At 46.3% G+C, this 17,915-nt stretch overlaps 1 protein-coding gene across 1 annotated transcript; it reads left to right on the forward strand.

Annotated features, from left to right (window-relative positions):
* Nucleotides 1-8,220: 8,220 nt before the first annotated feature.
* On the forward strand, nucleotides 8,221-16,520 carry LOC135825699 (protein-L-isoaspartate(D-aspartate) O-methyltransferase-like). The gene is made up of 9 exons (XM_065338318.1): nucleotides 8,221-8,455; nucleotides 9,596-9,678; nucleotides 10,006-10,105; nucleotides 10,471-10,578; nucleotides 12,657-12,688; nucleotides 12,988-13,092; nucleotides 14,073-14,196; nucleotides 14,574-14,659; nucleotides 15,556-16,520. The coding sequence occupies exons 1-9, from the start codon at nucleotides 8,293-8,295 to the stop codon at nucleotides 15,727-15,729; spliced, it is 975 nt and encodes a 324-aa protein (XP_065194390.1). The 5' UTR covers nucleotides 8,221-8,292; the 3' UTR covers nucleotides 15,730-16,520.
* Nucleotides 16,521-17,915: the final 1,395 nt, after the last annotated feature.

Here is a 17,915-nt window from a genome sequence, read left to right on the forward strand (position 1 = left end):
TGACTGTCACTATCATGACAGCGGGGCACATCGCACGCAGCATCGCAGATCGTGTCGAATTGCGCATCATAATATTGCAAAATTGCTCCTGTGCATGCAAGTGGATTTCATTGCACTTCTCAGTTTGAGAAATGCTCGATTATGACAATTCTCCGTGTGAGTGCACTAGCCCTGAACAGACATGTAGGTGAACCGTTTGTGGTGTCTCATAGCCTACCTCACGACCTTCTGCTTTCTTTCTTCATCACTTGTATCTTGCAGGTATATCATCCCGTGACGACCACATTGAAGTCTGAATTTGAAGTGTGAAGATGCTTCAGCAACCACATCGTACTTTTCCATTGCTTTCATTGTGCTTCTACTGTGCATGTGTGTAACTTGTGGGGTAAACATGTGATGACATTTTATGCTGGCGACACGGTCAGATGTTCATGCGTCTAACGTACACCTGCATGTTATGCATTGAAAAGGGTTTGCCACTTGCGATCCTGGGACGAGTATCAGGTCCGCTTTGTCCTGTGTGGGCTGTATCAGATTGCTGTTCACTTCTCTATCTGTTGGATATGTGACTTTCTGCAAGTTTCTGGTGTATGATGGCCACGTCCTTGCTTGTCACTTTGCATGATATTACATTCTGTATTCGCTGCTTCCATGGCATGGTCTGCAAACTGCAATCCTTCGGCAAATGTCATGTTTGCTATGTTGTGCTTTGGCCGTCAGCTTGTCTACACGCTGTAGTTGAATTATTTTTGTTTCACAACTGACTTCCTCAAGTACGGTGGCCACTGCTTTGCATGGCATTATACATGAAGAATTTCCTGTTTGTGCTGTGTGCATGTGCGTATGTGTGCGTGGCCACGTGTGTGTGCCGTGTGCATACACATGTTTGTGTATCTGTGTGCGGGGTAGCGAGGCGGGGAGGGCTGGTATGTATCAGTGTGTTATTGCAGTCACATGGCTACATACAGTACATCGCGTGCGTGGTCATCATGTTTACCTTCGGGGTTGGGGTGGGGAGGGAACGGAAAAAGAGCTGAAATTATCCATATAAAAATCGCTCTGTGAGCGGTTCTGAAAAACCTTTACTGGTACTGCCCTGTCGTAAAAGTAAGAAATTAGAACTGGCCCATTGTCCCCCCAAATGCGAACTGATCCACCTAAATCGCGAATGACGGGACCCGAACGCACCAGTAGCACGAGGTTCCTACCTGTGGATGCAGATGGGGACGTTGGTCCGGGCCATAGGCCATGTACTGTACTAGCGGTAGGCTTCCCTATCAAAATAATAAATTCTACTACTACTACTGGTGTTACCCTATGATAATTGCCGTGATCCTGTGCCCTCCCGACCTCGTGCTACTGGTGCGTTCGGGCCCCGTCATTCGCGATTTAGGTGGATCAGTTCGCATTTGGGGGGACAATGGGCCAGTTCTAATTTCTTACTTTTACGACAGGGCAGTACCAGTAAAGGTTTTTCAGAACCGCTCACAGAGCGATTTTTATATGGATAATAAGGAGTACACTTTTTCTACAAGTCCCCTATTCACGGTCCAGGAGTCCAGTTTATCCAGTCACGCCGTCCTGTGTGTTGTGTCCGAAATTGAAGAGAACAAACACCTTTTCAGTTTTGCTTGCCTCGTGGCAGCGCATTCCTTTCTTCACTTCAGCCATGGCTGCCAGTTCTGCTGTGCAGTTGCTGACAGTAATCTGTCTCGAGGTAACCAAGGAGGATAAGGAGACGTTCAAAATCAAATCTGGAAAGCGTCTTGTGGTTCTCTGAAGACGTTTCATCAGTGCGCGGGATGAAAGCAGAAATTGCAGAACGAGAAAAGTTCCGCACAGTTCAAATCTGACGAGTCAGGTACACTGACACTCTCTTTCGTTCGACGCCACAAGGATCCCCTGTTTGGCTGGCCATTACTGCCAGTAAGGCGTTTGAACGGTTTCATCAGAGCGAGGGATGAAAGCAGAAAGCGGAGAACGAGAAAAGTTCAGCACAGTTCCAATCTGACGAGTCAGATACACTGACACTCTCTTTCGTTCGACGCCACAAGGATACCCTGTTTGACTGGACAAGAGCTGCCTGTACCACCGTGTCAAAAGGCTGTCCAACTACATGGCAGGACGATGACTGAGGTAAGGAAGCTTTTACTCGTTTCGATTGGTTTGCTGTTTTGTCGTTATGCTTGATTTTTTTTCCATTTTCAAGGATCGTATCGCGTTTGTTTGATGTTGCTTGAATGAATGCCCTAAAAGTAATCAACCACTTCGTAATAGTCCTCAAGGACTGCAAGGACTTTGCATCAATCGTATATTATGATCGTCTAGCTATCATCAATTATTATTTTATTTCATGAGAAATGTATTTTTATCCCTGTGATAATTATGTGAACTCCACGACACTCTTCCTCTACTACTAGTACTAGGCTCTAGTATGATGTCAAATACAATGGGATCCACAAACGCAGTGCCAGTGTACTAGTAGTAGTAGTAGTAGTAGTAGTAGTAGTAGTAGTAGTAGTAGGAGGATTTCTCGTATGCCGATGACAAGAAAAAACTTCTCAAGCTAATACATGTACTCGTATTCCATGAAGTAACCGTTTTGATGTCACAAACATGACATTGTGTCAGTGAAACTGCCTCGTGACAACAAATCATTGCATTTCCATCTTGGGGAAGACTGACTGACGGCAACGCTGTACAGATTGTTCAAATCATCTCATTTCAATTTAGTTGCAGTGAAGTGAAACACTGTGTACACTACATGTATGGTGGTGTGTCTGTGCATCTTGAGTGTGCACAAACGATCTTACTGTAAGACATGTTATTATAACGAGTCGCAAATTTAACGATTGTCCAAAATTCATAGGTTAACGAGAAGATAATGTTAACGATCTTGCAGTATTCTGCCATATCCACACATAGCATAATATGAATCAGTACGGCCTCAACGGATCTTATTATAACGAAGAAATGTCATCCGTTAAAACGTTAGATTTGCTTCCTCGTAATATTATTTATGTCTTACAGTATTCCTCGTATTGCTAATAGATTATTGTCCCCACCGTCACCTGTTCACAGGTCTTTGAGTGGATGGATTTTCATTGAGCATTACATTCGTTGAGAACTTGGTAGTTGTGTGCTTCTATGCATCATTACGGTAATACGCGTATCCTTGTGCTATCTATTTGTTGCAGGTGTGCTGATCTTCAGAAGATTGCGGAACTGAGTGCTGCTGAACATTTGCATGGCCATGAGCAATGGTGAAGCTTGCTATTGCACTCTCAGCATGTCCTAGTATTATGCTGACTACTGCACTATGTTACTCTCTTACGCTACTACACGTATGTAAACGTGCGCGCATCCGCCCACGTATGCATTCGTTTCGTATAATTATTTGTTATCCCTCTTGACTTTACGTGTAAATGGGTGGACGTTTGCATGGCTGTTGGAGTTGCGTGTTTATTGTGTCTCTACTCTTTTCTTGGTGTTTTCCTGGCGTTGTATAAGTTTGTGTGTGTGTGTGTGTGTGTGTGTGTGTGTGTGTTTGTGTGTGTGCGCGTGCACAATAATTTGAAAACAAATAATTAATCCTTGGCTCTTCATTATTCTCTTTCGATTCTTGGTTTTTTTCTAGGTATTTTCTTGGCGTTGTGTGGGTATGTGCATGTGTGTGTGTGCGTGCACAATAATTTGGCAACACTACATGATTGAGATATTGTAATTTGCAGTGTCTGCGAAAAGACCACTTGATTTGAGGATGGTGTTTGTAGGGTTTTTCATGTAATGAAGTGGCTGCAGTGGCGCCTCAATACTTATTTTTTATCTTGAGAAGTGAATGATGTAAAGGATTAAAGGGAGAGGCCGTTTTCTGGTTAATATTCACTGCTTACAGCAGATCCTTTGTCTAATTTCGAACTCTGGATAGGGGATGCCTAATTGGCTGGACTTTATACAAGGAGTGTTGTCCACATAAAGACTCCTTATAGTTGATTTCAAAGTTTGGACTCCATACAGTTGATTTTGGACCAATGGACTCTATATAGGGGTGAAGCCAATTGGCTGGACTCTATACAGGGAGTGATGTCCATCTAAACTTTAAGCTCACAGTTGATTCCAAGTTTGGACTCTGTACAGTGGATTTTGGACCAATGGACTCTATATAGGGGTTGGACATCATATAGGGGCTGGACGCTCTACTGAGTCCAACATATATACATTCAATAATGTGTTACGAGAACAAACCAAAGTGCTAAAAATAGAATGAGGGAAGGTGAGACAATAGAAGTAAAGTGAGAGATAAGCCTGATCTTTGTAAGCAGAAGAAACATGTAGTTGCGTTAAGATTGTTTTCGTAGGTGCACAGCATGATTGTTTGTCTCACTACACAGTTCTAGCGTTGCAATTAGTTCCTCACCCCTGTTGCACTTAGCTCTTGTTGTTGTTGTTACTTTATTTTACTTCACCAGAATTACAGGCAGTAGAATGCCTTCTCACTAGACCAGGTCTAGTTCTCACAAATGATGAAGAATGTGAATGAACATGCTAAAGCTAATGAAAAACAAGAAATAGAAAAAAGATGAGAAAATCTTGTGTTTTATATTTTATGACGGTATTTGTATGTGAGTGACAGTGATTAAATGACAAGGGAAAGAAAAGAAAAAGATAGAAAGAAAAGAGTAAGGAATAAACGAAGCAGATGTATGAAATAGAAATAGAGAAGTTGAGGTATTTGAGGAGAAAAGTCAGTTTGTCGATTAGAGACCAAACCAAAAGATCAAAATGCACATGTCTGACGAATGAGTCAAGACAGAGAAAGCGTGTCAAGAACATCTGGGCACAGCAGGGCTTTGAAACCCAGAATATCTTCATGGCAACGAATATTTGCCGGAAGCCTGTTCCAATACACGCTGCCCACGAATTGCATGGACGCTCGAGATGCTGGTCCACGAACGAATGGAATTTGGAGAAGACGTGAGACCTGGCCACGTGTAACACGGCGTGTGCTTTGCTCAAGACCAGGTTCAGCGATCAACAGAAAGAAAGGCGAAAATAGCATGCTTGCATTGGAGGCAAGACATCTATGGACAAAACAACAATCTTGAGCTTAAAATGGTGGATCAGTGGGGAAATATTTAATCTAGAAATAAGAGGTGCGGTCGGTGTTTGACGAGGGAGCTGAAACACAGCTCTGACTCCAGCCTTGCTGATCTTCCCCAAACGGTCGAGAAGCTGAGCTGTGAGGCTTGGGTAGAATGCTGCTGAAGCATAACACAGCTGGCTGTTTACCATACTGGTGTACCACGACCGTCGAGCTCTAAGCGTTAGTGAACGCCCGTGTCTCCACAATTGCCCTATGGTTTGTGCAGTTCTACGTGACACATAGTCGACATGTGGCCTCCATGACAATTGGTCGTCGACGATCACACCAAGGTATTTTGCGGTGGCCGTCACCTCCAGTTGCTCGTTGTTGCAGAAAACATCGGGCGTGGCAATGGCTGCGCCACGAGGCTGAACGAACATGACCTGAGTCTTGCTGGCATTCATTACGAGGCCGATGTCTTCAAGCCATCGGGAGATATCAGTTACTGCTCTCGTCAGAGTTCTGCCAACAAAATCTAAGTCAGGATGGGAGAAATCAAGGATTATATCGTCAGCAAATTCTTGGTGATTGACAGTTGCAGGAAGTGCTGTGTGCAGATTACGGGTGTACAACACAAAGAGAATGGGTCCAAGAACGCTCCCTTGCGGAACACCACGCGTACAGCCAACAGAGCAAGACAAGCTGTCCAGCACCCTCACTTGCTGTGACCTGCCACTGAGGTAGTCACAGAACCAGTGTAGCGGTGCTCCTCCAATGCCTAGGGTGTACAGTTCATTAACCAGCCTCTCATGTTGTACACGATCAAACGCCTTCGACATATCAATCATAACCAAACCGGTGTACTTGCGCTCGGATTTCGCTAATAGCCAGCGATTCACTGCTAGTACCAATGCATCTTCTGTTGAATGGCGGGGTCGATATGCAAATTGAGTCATCGGGTATAAATCATTGCTGTACAGATATTCTGTCAGCTGTCTCTTCACAAACTGCTCTAGGATACGCGAAACGATAGGGAGTAAGGATACAGGTCTGTAGTTGCGGGCTGATGAGCGGTCTCCGGCTTTATGCAGGGGACTGATGTGGGAGTGCTTGAACGTGGTGGGCACAACACCACTCTGTAGTGAACTATTAATGATACAGGAAAGTGGTGGAGCAAGCACATTTGCACATTGCCGCAGGACAATTCCAGGTACAGAGTCACTGCCGGCAGCTTTGAATGGATCCACAGCTTTAAGACACTTTTCAACATCTGCAACACTTACAGGTTTGAAGACGTGAAGACTGTTGGCTGGCATTGGCCCAAGTGGCGGGTGCAGATTCTGTGGTCTGCTTGGGTCATTGACAATTTCACCGAAGACCTGGCCGAGATCCTCAACAGAAACCTGAGGTATTTGACGTTCCTTCCGTCGCCCTGTGACTGTGTTCATTGCTGACCAAAGTTTCCGCTGATCAGGTGTGTTGCACTGGTTTACGAAGTACAGGTTACGAAGCTTTCGGTCAAGCTTCCTGGCAAAAGTTCTGGCGAGCCGATGTTGCTCACGAAGCACCTCATTGGCTTGATCCTTCATGAGTCGATGGTGTAGCCTGTTGCGGTGCCGTACTGCAGATACCAACTCCTCAGTTAACCAAGGACAGATACGGCGACCACGCTTGCGCCTCGCCACCAAGGGGGCGTGCTCATCTAGTGTTTCCATAATAGCAGACGTGAATGCACCTGTCATGTCATTTATCGTGCCGTTCCGAGGGAACTGATGAAAGTGGACACACAGATCAGTCTGAAACTTCTCCCAGTCGATGGTGTGGATACGGCGACTCTGTCCGGGTTGTGATGTTCGGTTTACCCCTGTCTGGTTTACAGGCAAGTGTGCAAGGATGGCGAAATGGTCGCTAATATCTCCGTAAATCGTTTCACAGGCACCAGAAATGGGTGTATTTGACAGAAACAGATCTATGGTTGAAGCCGTGTGGCTCGTGACACGAGTTGGTGAGGTGACATAATTCCGAAGATTACTACTGGATAGTACTCGGTGCAGATGTTGTGCGTTCGGAGAGTTCTCACAGCTGTAATCAATGTTGAAGTCTCCAATGAGAACGGTAGATGCCTGAGGGCCTTCCATAGCAGTTTCTATGTTCTCTTGAAGAGAGTCCCAGTACGGCACTGGCTTGTCTGGAGGACGGTATCCACACCCGACAAGGAGAGTATCACCAGGACATCTGACTTCCAGCCATACAATCTCTAGCTCAGCAGCTTCCAAATCCATTCGTCTTCGGACAACCACAGACTCATGGCAGTAAATGCCGACGCCACCACCTTGCTGGATGGGGCGGTCCTTCCTGAAAAGTTTGTAATGAGGAATCGCCAATTCTCCATCACCAACATCGGGTTTCAACCAGGTTTCTGACATACCAAAGATGTGCACTCCTCTGGCCGACAGGAACTCCTTCACCTCATCCACTTTCCGTCTGATGCTGCAAACATTCAGAAATGAGATTGTCAGCATTGACCTTTAGATTTGCTGCGGGTAAGCACTCCATCGTTGAGATCGCTGGTCGCTGACTGATCTTTTGGTCCGTCAGGCTTCTGCATATCCACTGAGTTCCCAGATCCAGGGTACTTGTCAAAGTTCCATTTTCGACTGTAGTACGGAGATGGCCAAAATTCCTTTGTATTTACAAGTTCAATACTCGTTCTGTTGAGAATGAGTCGGGCTGAGTGACCTTTCTCCTTGGGAAATAGCGTGCAATCATGGATTTGCACCTTAACGCCTCAGCTCTCACTTTACTTCTATTGTCTCACCTTCCCTCATTCTATTTTTAGCACTTTGGTTTGTTCTCGTAACACATTATTGAATGTATATAAATTTTTGATTTGGCATGGTTATTCTTCAGTCACGGCTTTCCACTGATGATTGTGACAAGAAAATCGATTTTGGTAAACCTTCATGACTTTGGTGTAGTGTGGCGATGACAGCAGAATTTGTTCTCTTTATAGCTATTATAAAATTGTTGTCTCCGCGTCGATTATTTAAACGACGTAATGCGCGCATATCCAGATATCCGTGATCAGTGATGACGTATTCTGCAAAGCCTTTTTCAAAATTTCAAAAACACGATTCTGCTCAACAAAGTCAAAGGCATCGTCCTTCTCGAGTTCATGACATACGAGTAGTCATTCTGTTTTCTTTCCCATGCCCATTCTTCCACGGACTGCACTGTCGCTCATGCTGGCTTATCAACGGTCCTTCCCTGGCGTCTCTTGCGCATCCGCACGCCGCGCCATCAGCAATCGACCAGCAGTTCGCGTCCTCTGCCTGGCTGCTGCTGTTTTGCACACCATCCCATGCCTCGCAGGTGAATTACCAGTGCAGTGTGTGTTTGACCGATTCGTTTTGGATTGCTTCACATACACTCCAGGGCCTCTGCTTCATGTGAACCGTGAATTCACTCCTAGAGGTTTGGGTAGGAAAAAACTTCCAGTGTCAATAATGTGTACAAGCACGTCAAATCTAAACGATAAAATTTGGTTCAAAAAATCTAATAATTTGATGCATGAATGAAAATATTGTTTCGAGTTGAAGACCATTCTGCTTCTTCAAGAAATCTTCACAACTATTGTACAGTACTATACATTCACGCTCGTTGCAGCTCTAGAGGGTCTAGACCTGCGAATGCTGAAAATTTAGAGCCCAAATCAGTGCATTTTATTGATTCACAGGGTACTTGGGGCAAATAGTGGTACAGTCAATACCGTAGTGGCCGTACCGTGTGCGACGCCCCTGGGGTGGTTTAGTGGACTGGGTATCTTCGAAGTGGTTCGCAGATATCTAGACTCTGTACACCGGGCATCATCCCTCAATAGTAGACATAGGTTGTCACAAGCCTTGCGGAATTGCCTGGTTCCCCGGTATGCCGTAAGCGAGTCACCATGCACCCTGGTGATTGATCTGTGAAGTGCGGAATCGTCCTAGGGAACAATACACACATTTGTGCCATTGTTGCACCGCAAATATACCGCTGCACCAACTAGCCCTGGGACGATTCCGTGTTTTGACTCCACAAAACGTCTTGGGACGATTACGTATTCCATCGGCCACTTCTGTCCAGCGCTGTGACCAACTTTCGGCAACTTAAGCCTGCACATGTGGGCTAAGCTGTGCATGTACATGTACGTTCGCAATACTGTAGTTGAAAATACAGTCATCTACCACATGTATCATGCCGGAATTCATCCGCAGAAAATTTAAAACTGTGTGCTTTAGTAATGGAAGTAGGCAGCCATCATTGCAGGTTGAACCGCACACATCCGTTTTCCACAAAAAAACATCCGGATAGGCGAGGGAACCGGATAATCGAACACACATACTGTATGTATGCATGATATACGCTGTACATCGGTAACCAATGATTTTCTTCCGGATAAAAGAGGACCGGATAAGCGAGGTCTGACTGTATATTCATTGTGATGCTCTGTGTTGTCTGTGCTTGCTGCAGCTGATACAGGTAACCAGTACTGTTCAGCATCTACAACCTCAGCTAGTCAGCAACACTGCAAACAACCACCGTCTACAGAGAAGGTAATTTGTCTAGCTTGCCTGCTCGTGCCATTGCTGCCTGTATTGACAGCATGTTGCTACTACACTGGTGAGGATAATCAATCCTACTCTTGTCCGCTACGTTGCTCTTCGTTATCTTGGCATCATTTCACAGGTTGCAGCTCTGAGATGTGTAGTTCACAGGTTGCAGCTGTGAGATGTGTAGTTTAGACTCTATGCTCTCACAGTCTGCTCCCGTCCGATCCCGGCATCATATTGGCGTCCATCTGTGTGTGTGTGTGTGTGTGTGTGTGTGTATGTTTGTGTGTGCGTACGCGTACGCGTTTGTGCATGCGTGTTGAACTACAGGCTTCTACTCCTGTCACACAAGAGACTCGTCGCTTCTCCACAGGCATGGCGTGGAGGGCAAACGCTAAGGATAATGAAGACCTTATTGATCAGCTATTGAGTAAGTCTTACCCGCGTTTGTCTTCCTTGCCCCCCCCCCCCCCCCCCCCCCCGTATACCTACTCGTGGCTTGCATTTGATTGAGGGATTATGCCCAAATGTCAATGCTTTCCGTTGGGTCTGAGCAAGAAGTGAGGACATGCTCATGCTCTTCCGGCATCCCCATTTCCCTTCTTTCCCTTCCTGCTCCCAAACGCCCCCCCCCCCCCATCCCCCACGCTCCCCCACCGTGTTTGTCTGGGTGCGCTTTCTCCTTTCTGTTAGTGAATCCGTTTTTCACTCACATCTCGGTGAGACCTGTGAGTCTTGCCTGCTCAATATGTGTTTCTTGCTTGTGTACACGCTCTCTGCTTATCTTCTACCCAGAACACAATGTTGTCCAGTCGAAGCGGGTTGAGGAAGCCATGCGTGCCATCGACCGAGGTAACTACGTGTCAAAGACACGCGCGTACCAAGACGCTCCACAAACTATAGGTAAGTCGGCATGGCGATTGTAGGTCATGCATGCCGGTGATGCACGACTTCCGAACGATAACCTTTGGATATTTTCTCACACGTGTACGCGATGCTGTCTCTTACTGAATCTGCAATCTGCTCAGTATCTTGGTATGTGTCCACCGTGTCTTGCGTGGATATTAATATTGCTGTCCCAAAGTGTGGAAGGAGGACAATTTTGGGAAGTGAGTGCGGTGTGCCGCACAGCTCAATGATGGTGTGTAGTCAATTAACGCGAAATCATCCTAAACCATTTTTGAAAAATTCTGATGGCGAATTGGATCAATGTACTCGCTTGATCTAAAGAACTGGCATTTGGCCAGTTTATGCTGCTGCTAGGTAAAACAGTGGCTTGCTGCACTGCTGGTGCAGCTTGCTGTCTAACTGCACCGAATGGAACCGAAGACCAGGCCTTGCTCTACATACATGCAGTATGAGATGAGGGCATATGAGCAGACATGGAGTTGATCATATAGCATCGTGCTACGGTGCCGAGATCAAAGCTCGAACACCAGCCTGTACCGCTGCAATGACGATGGTCACATAAATGTACGGGAAAGGAAGAATTACCCGGAGGATGCACCCAGTGTGCTGACAGTGCTCAACACCGCGGAGGCAGAGCGCAATATGTTCTGTTCTGGAAAGGAAGAATTAGAAAACCTACTCGAAAGCCCACACCACAAGCATTCATGCCATCCTGGAAGCTTGAGTTCCTTGGACAACAAGGCTGAATTTCCTTGATTTTGACAGTTTCCCTGGATACCAATTTTTTAGCACACCCATCATGAAAAAAAATAATAAATCATGGTTCGCGTGAGACTCGGCTGGAGGCAGAGTTTTCTGTATCCGCAGGAATGCTCTTCTAAGATCAAGGCGCAGTTGCAGCTCCTGAAGCGGTGGGGGGTGAGTAGATCAGACCCACCACGACGCGGTCAAAGACCGAAAATTTCCATGCACTGCATCCATGTTTCCCTCGTGCCCGGCCACGAGTTCCCAAGTAACTGTGGGTGGCAGCACGGTAGGAAAAAAATCCTTCCGCTTCTAAGCAGGACTTGAACCTGGTACCCTCTGTTTCTCAATCATGGCCTTAGACCATCCCACTATGCTTGCCTTTAGCATTATTTGCAGATGTATTTTTCATGACTGCTACTCATGCAAAAAAGGATGTCGTTGCATTGAGCTGTAACTGCACAAGTAAAATTTCTGGGGACTACCGGCGATCCGCTGCAGTTCCACATGTTTTTTTGTCTTGCAGCGTCGCTTCAGCTCATTCTCACCACCAACGTCGCAACAGACACGACTCGAACACTTTTTTTTGCGAAACACATGGCTCTTGCCTATAGAACTCTGTTGTGCAACGCTGTATTTGCGAATCCGATCCTCCTTGAAAGAAAAAGCTCTTTTCTTTTTTTGTGGGTACAGTCTGGGTCACAGTTGACGCCTCTTCTTTCGACTACAAGTATATGTAGAAGAACCATGAAGACGAACTCTGGAATCCAATGCCAAGCTGCAAGTAGATTTCTATTCTCAAACGAGTTGCACTTGTGGACACGAGCGCTTGCTCTGTGTCTAGTATGTGCTGTGCTGTGTGTACTTACAACGGATCTAGTTCGAGGAAACGCTGAAAAATCGTCGTAAAAATGAGGGAAAAAACGTCACTTTCAAAACTTCCATCTCAATCCCGAGACTTTGCAGGACATCCCTGGACCCCAGGACAAATACCCTACTCCCCGGTCTCTCCCGGGAATCCCTGGACGGTTGGCATGTACATGTATGCACAAGAGTCGGAGAGAGCAGAGAGCAACTAAACACCGTCAATGTGCTTGGTGCGGAACAATGTGGCATTGTCAAGTTGAAATTCTTGCAATTTTTCCAATCGCTCTGTGATCGTTGTTTGAATCCCACCAATCTCGTCTTGTCCGGTTTGCTGTGGGCGCACGTCATGTGCGTGATAGTACCTATGGTAGTCTTGCCGTGACTGTGTGTGTATGTCTGTCTGTCTGCCTGTCTGTCTGGTCGGTCGGTGCATGTGTTGTTTCACTGCTGTGTGTGTTCAGGTTACCATGTGACAATCAGTGCACCACACATGGTATGTACTGCAAGCGTACACCCACGGAGTACACAACAACTCTCATGCATTGTTCATGGTGCTGTTCCTTTGTGCTTTGATGGGTGTCTCTTCTGTGGCAGTGCCCTGCTGCTGTCGCTGCTGCTGCTGCTGCTGATGTAGCTGCTACTGCTCTTGCTGTAGCTGTAGCTGCTACTGATCCTATTTGTCTGTCCATGTGGTGTACGTGTTGCGTGTGTGTTCGTCTGTTTTGTGTGTGTGTGTGTGTGTGTGTGTGTGTGTGTGTGTGTGTGTGCATGTATCTCTGTGTCTGTGTGTAGCATGCATACGCACTGCACATTCTAGAAGACCATCTCAAACCCGGCATGACCGCTCTGGATGTTGGCTCCGGGAGTGGCTACCTTGCGTCGTGTATGGCCCAGATGGTAAGGGAATGATTGCTAGTTGTGTTTGTGCTTTGTTTGGCAAACCTCGTTTGAGGTCTGAGGAACAAGGATCCGTATTACACATGAATAAGTATGGTAGACTAGTGTAAAGCGATAAACTTTCGCGGCGTGCAAATTCAGCGTTTTCATAAACCGGGCTGGTTCACGATGAGAAACGTTTGCGATTCTATCTCTTCAGTCGGATCTTGTACTGTCTACAATCAATGTAGGAGAGGTTTGCGGCGATTTATATTCGCGGATGTGTGATTGTGATGGTCGCGAAAATAGCGAAATTTAGTCTCTAGCGAAAGTTTCTCACTTTACAGTAGTAGATAACCGTGTGTTTGCAGAAAGGTCACTGTTTCCGAACACGGTGTCCTCCACCTTGTTTCATGCTGCTGTCAAACTATGAACACTATGAATAGCTATGAATAGGATGAAGGCCGCAGATGTCACGCAACTACGTTACTTGTTCGACATGTATGACTGTGTGTTTTATAACAAAAATATGATTGAAACCCAGAATGTACTCAGATGGAGAGCCAAGGTTTAATTTATACAAAAGAGAAAGACCAAGGAACTACAAGTTACGCTATACTCGCACTCCAACGATGTGCTAGAGCTGTTAGCCAGTTAGTTGTAGAACGTCAGTACCGTCGGTCAGTGTCGTGCAATACTATCGCATGAGCTGATTGTTTAGTAACTGGTGGTGTTAGTGGACAGTATAGCGTAACTTGTAGTTCCTTGGTCTTTCTCTTTTGTATAAATGAAACTCAGAATCGATCAGCTGGCCATGTCAGTATTCATGTGCTGCTCTCTCTCTCTTCTTCACCCACTCTATCTATTTCTCTCTCTCTATTTCTCTCTCTATTTCTCTCTCTCTCTTTCTCTCTCTCTCTCTCTCTCTTCTCTCTCTCTCTCTCTCTCTCTCTCTCTCTCTCTCTCTCTCTCTCTCTCTCTTGTGCTGGCTGCTGGTTCAGGTTGGGCCTACTGGTCGTGTTGTGGGAATTGATCACGTCAAGGAGCTGGTGGATATGTCCGTCACCAATGTCAAGAAGGGGGAGGAAAGGCAATACTTGGAAGATGGGCGTATGAAGCTTGTTGGTAGGGGGCATCTTTCTCTCAGATTACTCTCTCTCTCTCCCTCTCTCTCTCTTTCTCTCTCTCTCTCTCTCTCACTGTGATCAACAAGCATTATTCAATGATTCTGGAAGTGATATAATTATTGTGTCAATTTACATGTTGGAGTCGTAGCACAATTTTCAGAACATGGAGGTTATTTTGGTATATGTTTGTCGCTATTCCAATTTATGCGTCCACTCAAACCTTGTTTCTTCTGCTTTCCTGTAATGATTTTGTTTGCTTTTTGTGTGGGTGTGTTCGTGTGTGTTCGTGTATTTGTGTGTGTGTGTGTGTGTGTGTGCGCACGCGCATGTGTCTGTGTGCATGGTTGGTCTGCGCCTGGCTCGCCTTCTCTTTAGTTGGAGACGGGCGGCAGGGGTTTGCGGACGCTGCGCCGTTCGATGCCATTCACGTCGGAGCTGCTGCTGCTGAAGTACCGAAAGCGGTGAGCTCCGAGTTCCTTTGTACTGTTCAGTACACAACGGGAGGGACGAACAGTTGCAATTTCGTAGCTCTGAGTTTCACGAATAAAATCGATCATCTGACGAAAAGTGATATCGTCCCTACCCTGGCACTACTGCTGTATACCATGAATGTGAGCCGAGTATGATGTCTACCATCAGCATATCCAAATTTGTAGAAATGCACAAAGTGGATATCGCCATCTAGTGTCTGTGATTTATTGCAAGAGTCCATAACCCCAAGAGTGTGCAACTCTGTTCATGGGGATCCGCGTGGCGCAATTCCAACATTACGTCAAAAATGACGTACACGTTCGTTGCGCTTGTACTACTCCCTGGTTTCAAGCACCGCGGAATGCGGAGTTTCGTCCTCTGTGCCTCAGTGGCATGACGTAATGTTGGAATTCCGCCGCGCAGTGGGTCTACAGCAGCCGGACCTCAGTTGCACACTCTTGGCGTTCTGGACTCTTGTTTATAGTTATAGCCAGTAACCTCTGATAGCTAGCTCACAGAAGCCAAGCTTTTTCCCACTGCTGCAGGGTCTGGCCTCATCTCATTTTGCTCACTGTATGGCCTTCCCTTAATTCCAATTTCTCACACGTGGCTCTACTGTTGGCTTGCTATGTAATTATGCCTGCCAATTACATGTTCATGTACGGGCATCACCAGTTTGTCTTACCGGTATCATTTTGCGAGGATAAAGCTGATCGTAAAACTCGTAGTAAAACCCCCCATTCTACTCTGGCTTCTGTATGAAATCACTAGTCAAGAAAAGTCACTAGTAGATACAAAATCGTTGTGGATGATCTTTGCCTCTGCTTTTGACTCAAAGGTGTCTTTGCTGTCCACGCTGTGTTTGTACTCGGTTCTTGGTCTGCAGTTGCTAGAACAACTGAAGGAAGGCGGTCGTCTGGTCATACCCGTTGGGCCGGAGCATGGCGATCAATCTCTGGACCAGGCCGACAAGCTTGCTGGCGGCGAGATCAAGTGGGAGAGGCTGATGGGCGTACGCTACGTACCGCTGACTTCGCTCGACCACCAGCTCGGCCATTGATGCATGCTTTGCCTGCTGTGTGTGTGTGTTCTACTGCTGCGCTCGCTGTGTCCGCATCTCGTCGCAAGCTCTCATCTGCTGAAGAGCTGGTATTGCAATGCATGGTACGTAGAATCTTGCCTGCATGGAGCCATGCTAGTTTTTATTCCAGCATGTAATGACTAACGGCTTGGCCCGTCCTAATCCAGGTGAGCTTCCATGGTGACCACCGGTATCTGTATACGTCATCCGGTTTGAGAGTAATTTCAATATTAATTTGAGGAGGTATGGCTAACAGTATAGCTATCCCAGTTGTGTGTAGCTGGATCGAATTCCAGTATCTGTTTAGATCGAAACTAACTTGTCAGACTAATCCTGATCTGGAGAAGCACTTCCGGCTTCATCAATCATGCTTCATCCGGAATAGACAATCCCCTGAGCCCGCGTTGTTGTTGTTTTAGAATTGAAACTGGCTGAATTGCGTTTACACACTTTAGCACGACTAGCCTTTCACAGGAATAGCCCACGCGAAGCTTTGCTTTGATGAACATGATACCTCCCAGCCGTTGCTTTTCCCTGTACCGTTTGTACGCCCCACTCTAGAATAGTTGTCCTGCTACCCTCGACCACGCATGTGCGTGTGCAGCTGCTGACTAGCTTGCGCGCATTTGATATCTAGTGTTTTACTCTGCAGCACGGGTGCCGTTTTGTGCACATTCACGTGCACTAGTATCTATACTGCTCTTGTGAGATTCCAGGTAATTGGGAACTCGTGGCCTGGCACAAGGGAAACATGGATGCAGTGGATGGGATTTTCGGTCTTTGACCACTTTAGTCGTGGGTCTGATCTACTCACCTCCTACCGCTTATGAGCTGCATCAGCGCCTTGATCCTAGAGGGTGGTGGCGTTCTTGCAGATGAGGAAAACTCGGTTTCCAGCCGAGTCTCACGCAAACCATGAATTTTGTGAGATTCCACTGCCTTCTGTGCATCCATAGGAATGTATTCACTGTCATGCATCGCTGGCACTCTGGGATCAAAGTGAAGATGCGGCTCCTAAAACAGGGGGGGGGGGGGTACACCGTACAGTGCATATAGACCAGATCCACCGCAAAGTGGAGTGGTCATAGACGGAAAGATAACGAGCAGTGTCAGAGGTTCCTGCACCAGTTGCCCCCCCCCCCACACACACACTCACAGTTACCACTATATCCTGCAAAAGCCATATAATATATAGCGAAGTGCTAACTCTAACGAGGAGAAATCTGTCGTTAAAATAGAAATCGTTATACAGAAATCGATACATATACTGTCCTATTGAGCGTTGAAAATGAGTGAGAATCGTTACCTTTGGTACGCGTAAACTAGTCAATTTTGGGAAATCGTTATAATTATATGCGCCACGTTAGAATAATGGCTTTTACAGTACTTCTCTAGTCTTCCCATGCTTTGCCGCAGATCGATCACCACGGATCTGCAAGGATCTGCATTGCAAGGATCTGCATTGCAAGGATCTGCATTGCAATGATCTGCATTGCAAGGATCTGCATTGCAAGGATCTGCATTGCAAGGATCTGCATTGCAAGGATCTGCATTGCAAGGATCTGCATTGCAAGGATCTGCATTGCAAGGATCTGCATTGCAAGGATCTGCATTGCAAGGATCTGCATTGCAAGGATCTGCATTGCAAGGATCTGCATTGCAAGGATCTGCATTGCAAGGATCTGCATTGCAAGGATCTGCATTGCAAGGATCTGCATTGCAAGGATCTGCATTGCAAGGATCTGCATTGCAAGGATCTGCATTGCAAGGATCTGCATTGCAAGGATCTGCATTGCAAGGATCTGCATTGCAAGGATCTGCATTGCAAGGATCTGCATTGCAAGGATCTGCATTGCAAGGATCTGCATTGCAAGGATCTGCATTGCAAGGATCTGCATTGCAAGGATCTGCATTGCAAGGATCTGCATTGCAAGGATCTGCATTGCAATGATCTGCATTGCAAGGATCTGCATTGCAATGATCTGCATTGCAAGGATCTGCATTGCAAGGATCTGCATTGCAAGGATCTGCATTGCAAGGATCTGCATTGCAAGGATCTGCATTGCAAGGATCTGCATTGCAAGGATCTGCATTGCAAGGATCTGCATTGCAAGGATCTGCATTGCAATGATCTGCATTGCAAGGATCTGCATTGCAAGGATCTG

The sequence above is a fragment of the Sycon ciliatum genome, chromosome 10, assembly GCF_964019385.1.
Source record: "Sycon ciliatum chromosome 10, ocSycCili1.1, whole genome shotgun sequence".
Lineage (NCBI taxonomy): Eukaryota > Metazoa > Porifera > Calcarea > Leucosolenida > Sycettidae > Sycon > Sycon ciliatum.

Bases quoted from the DNA above. Each gene is read 5' to 3' on its own strand.
- LOC135825699 (XM_065338318.1), top strand. From the start codon at position 8,293: ATGCCCATTCTTCCACGGACTGCACTGTCGCTCATGCTGGCTTATCAA. The intron at 8,456-9,595 runs GTGAATTACCAG...TGCTTGCTGCAG, and splicing joins CACCATCCCATGCCTCGCAG to CTGATACAGGTAACCAGTAC. The intron at 14,660-15,555 runs GTGAGCTCCGAG...CTTGGTCTGCAG, and splicing joins CTGCTGAAGTACCGAAAGCG to TTGCTAGAACAACTGAAGGA.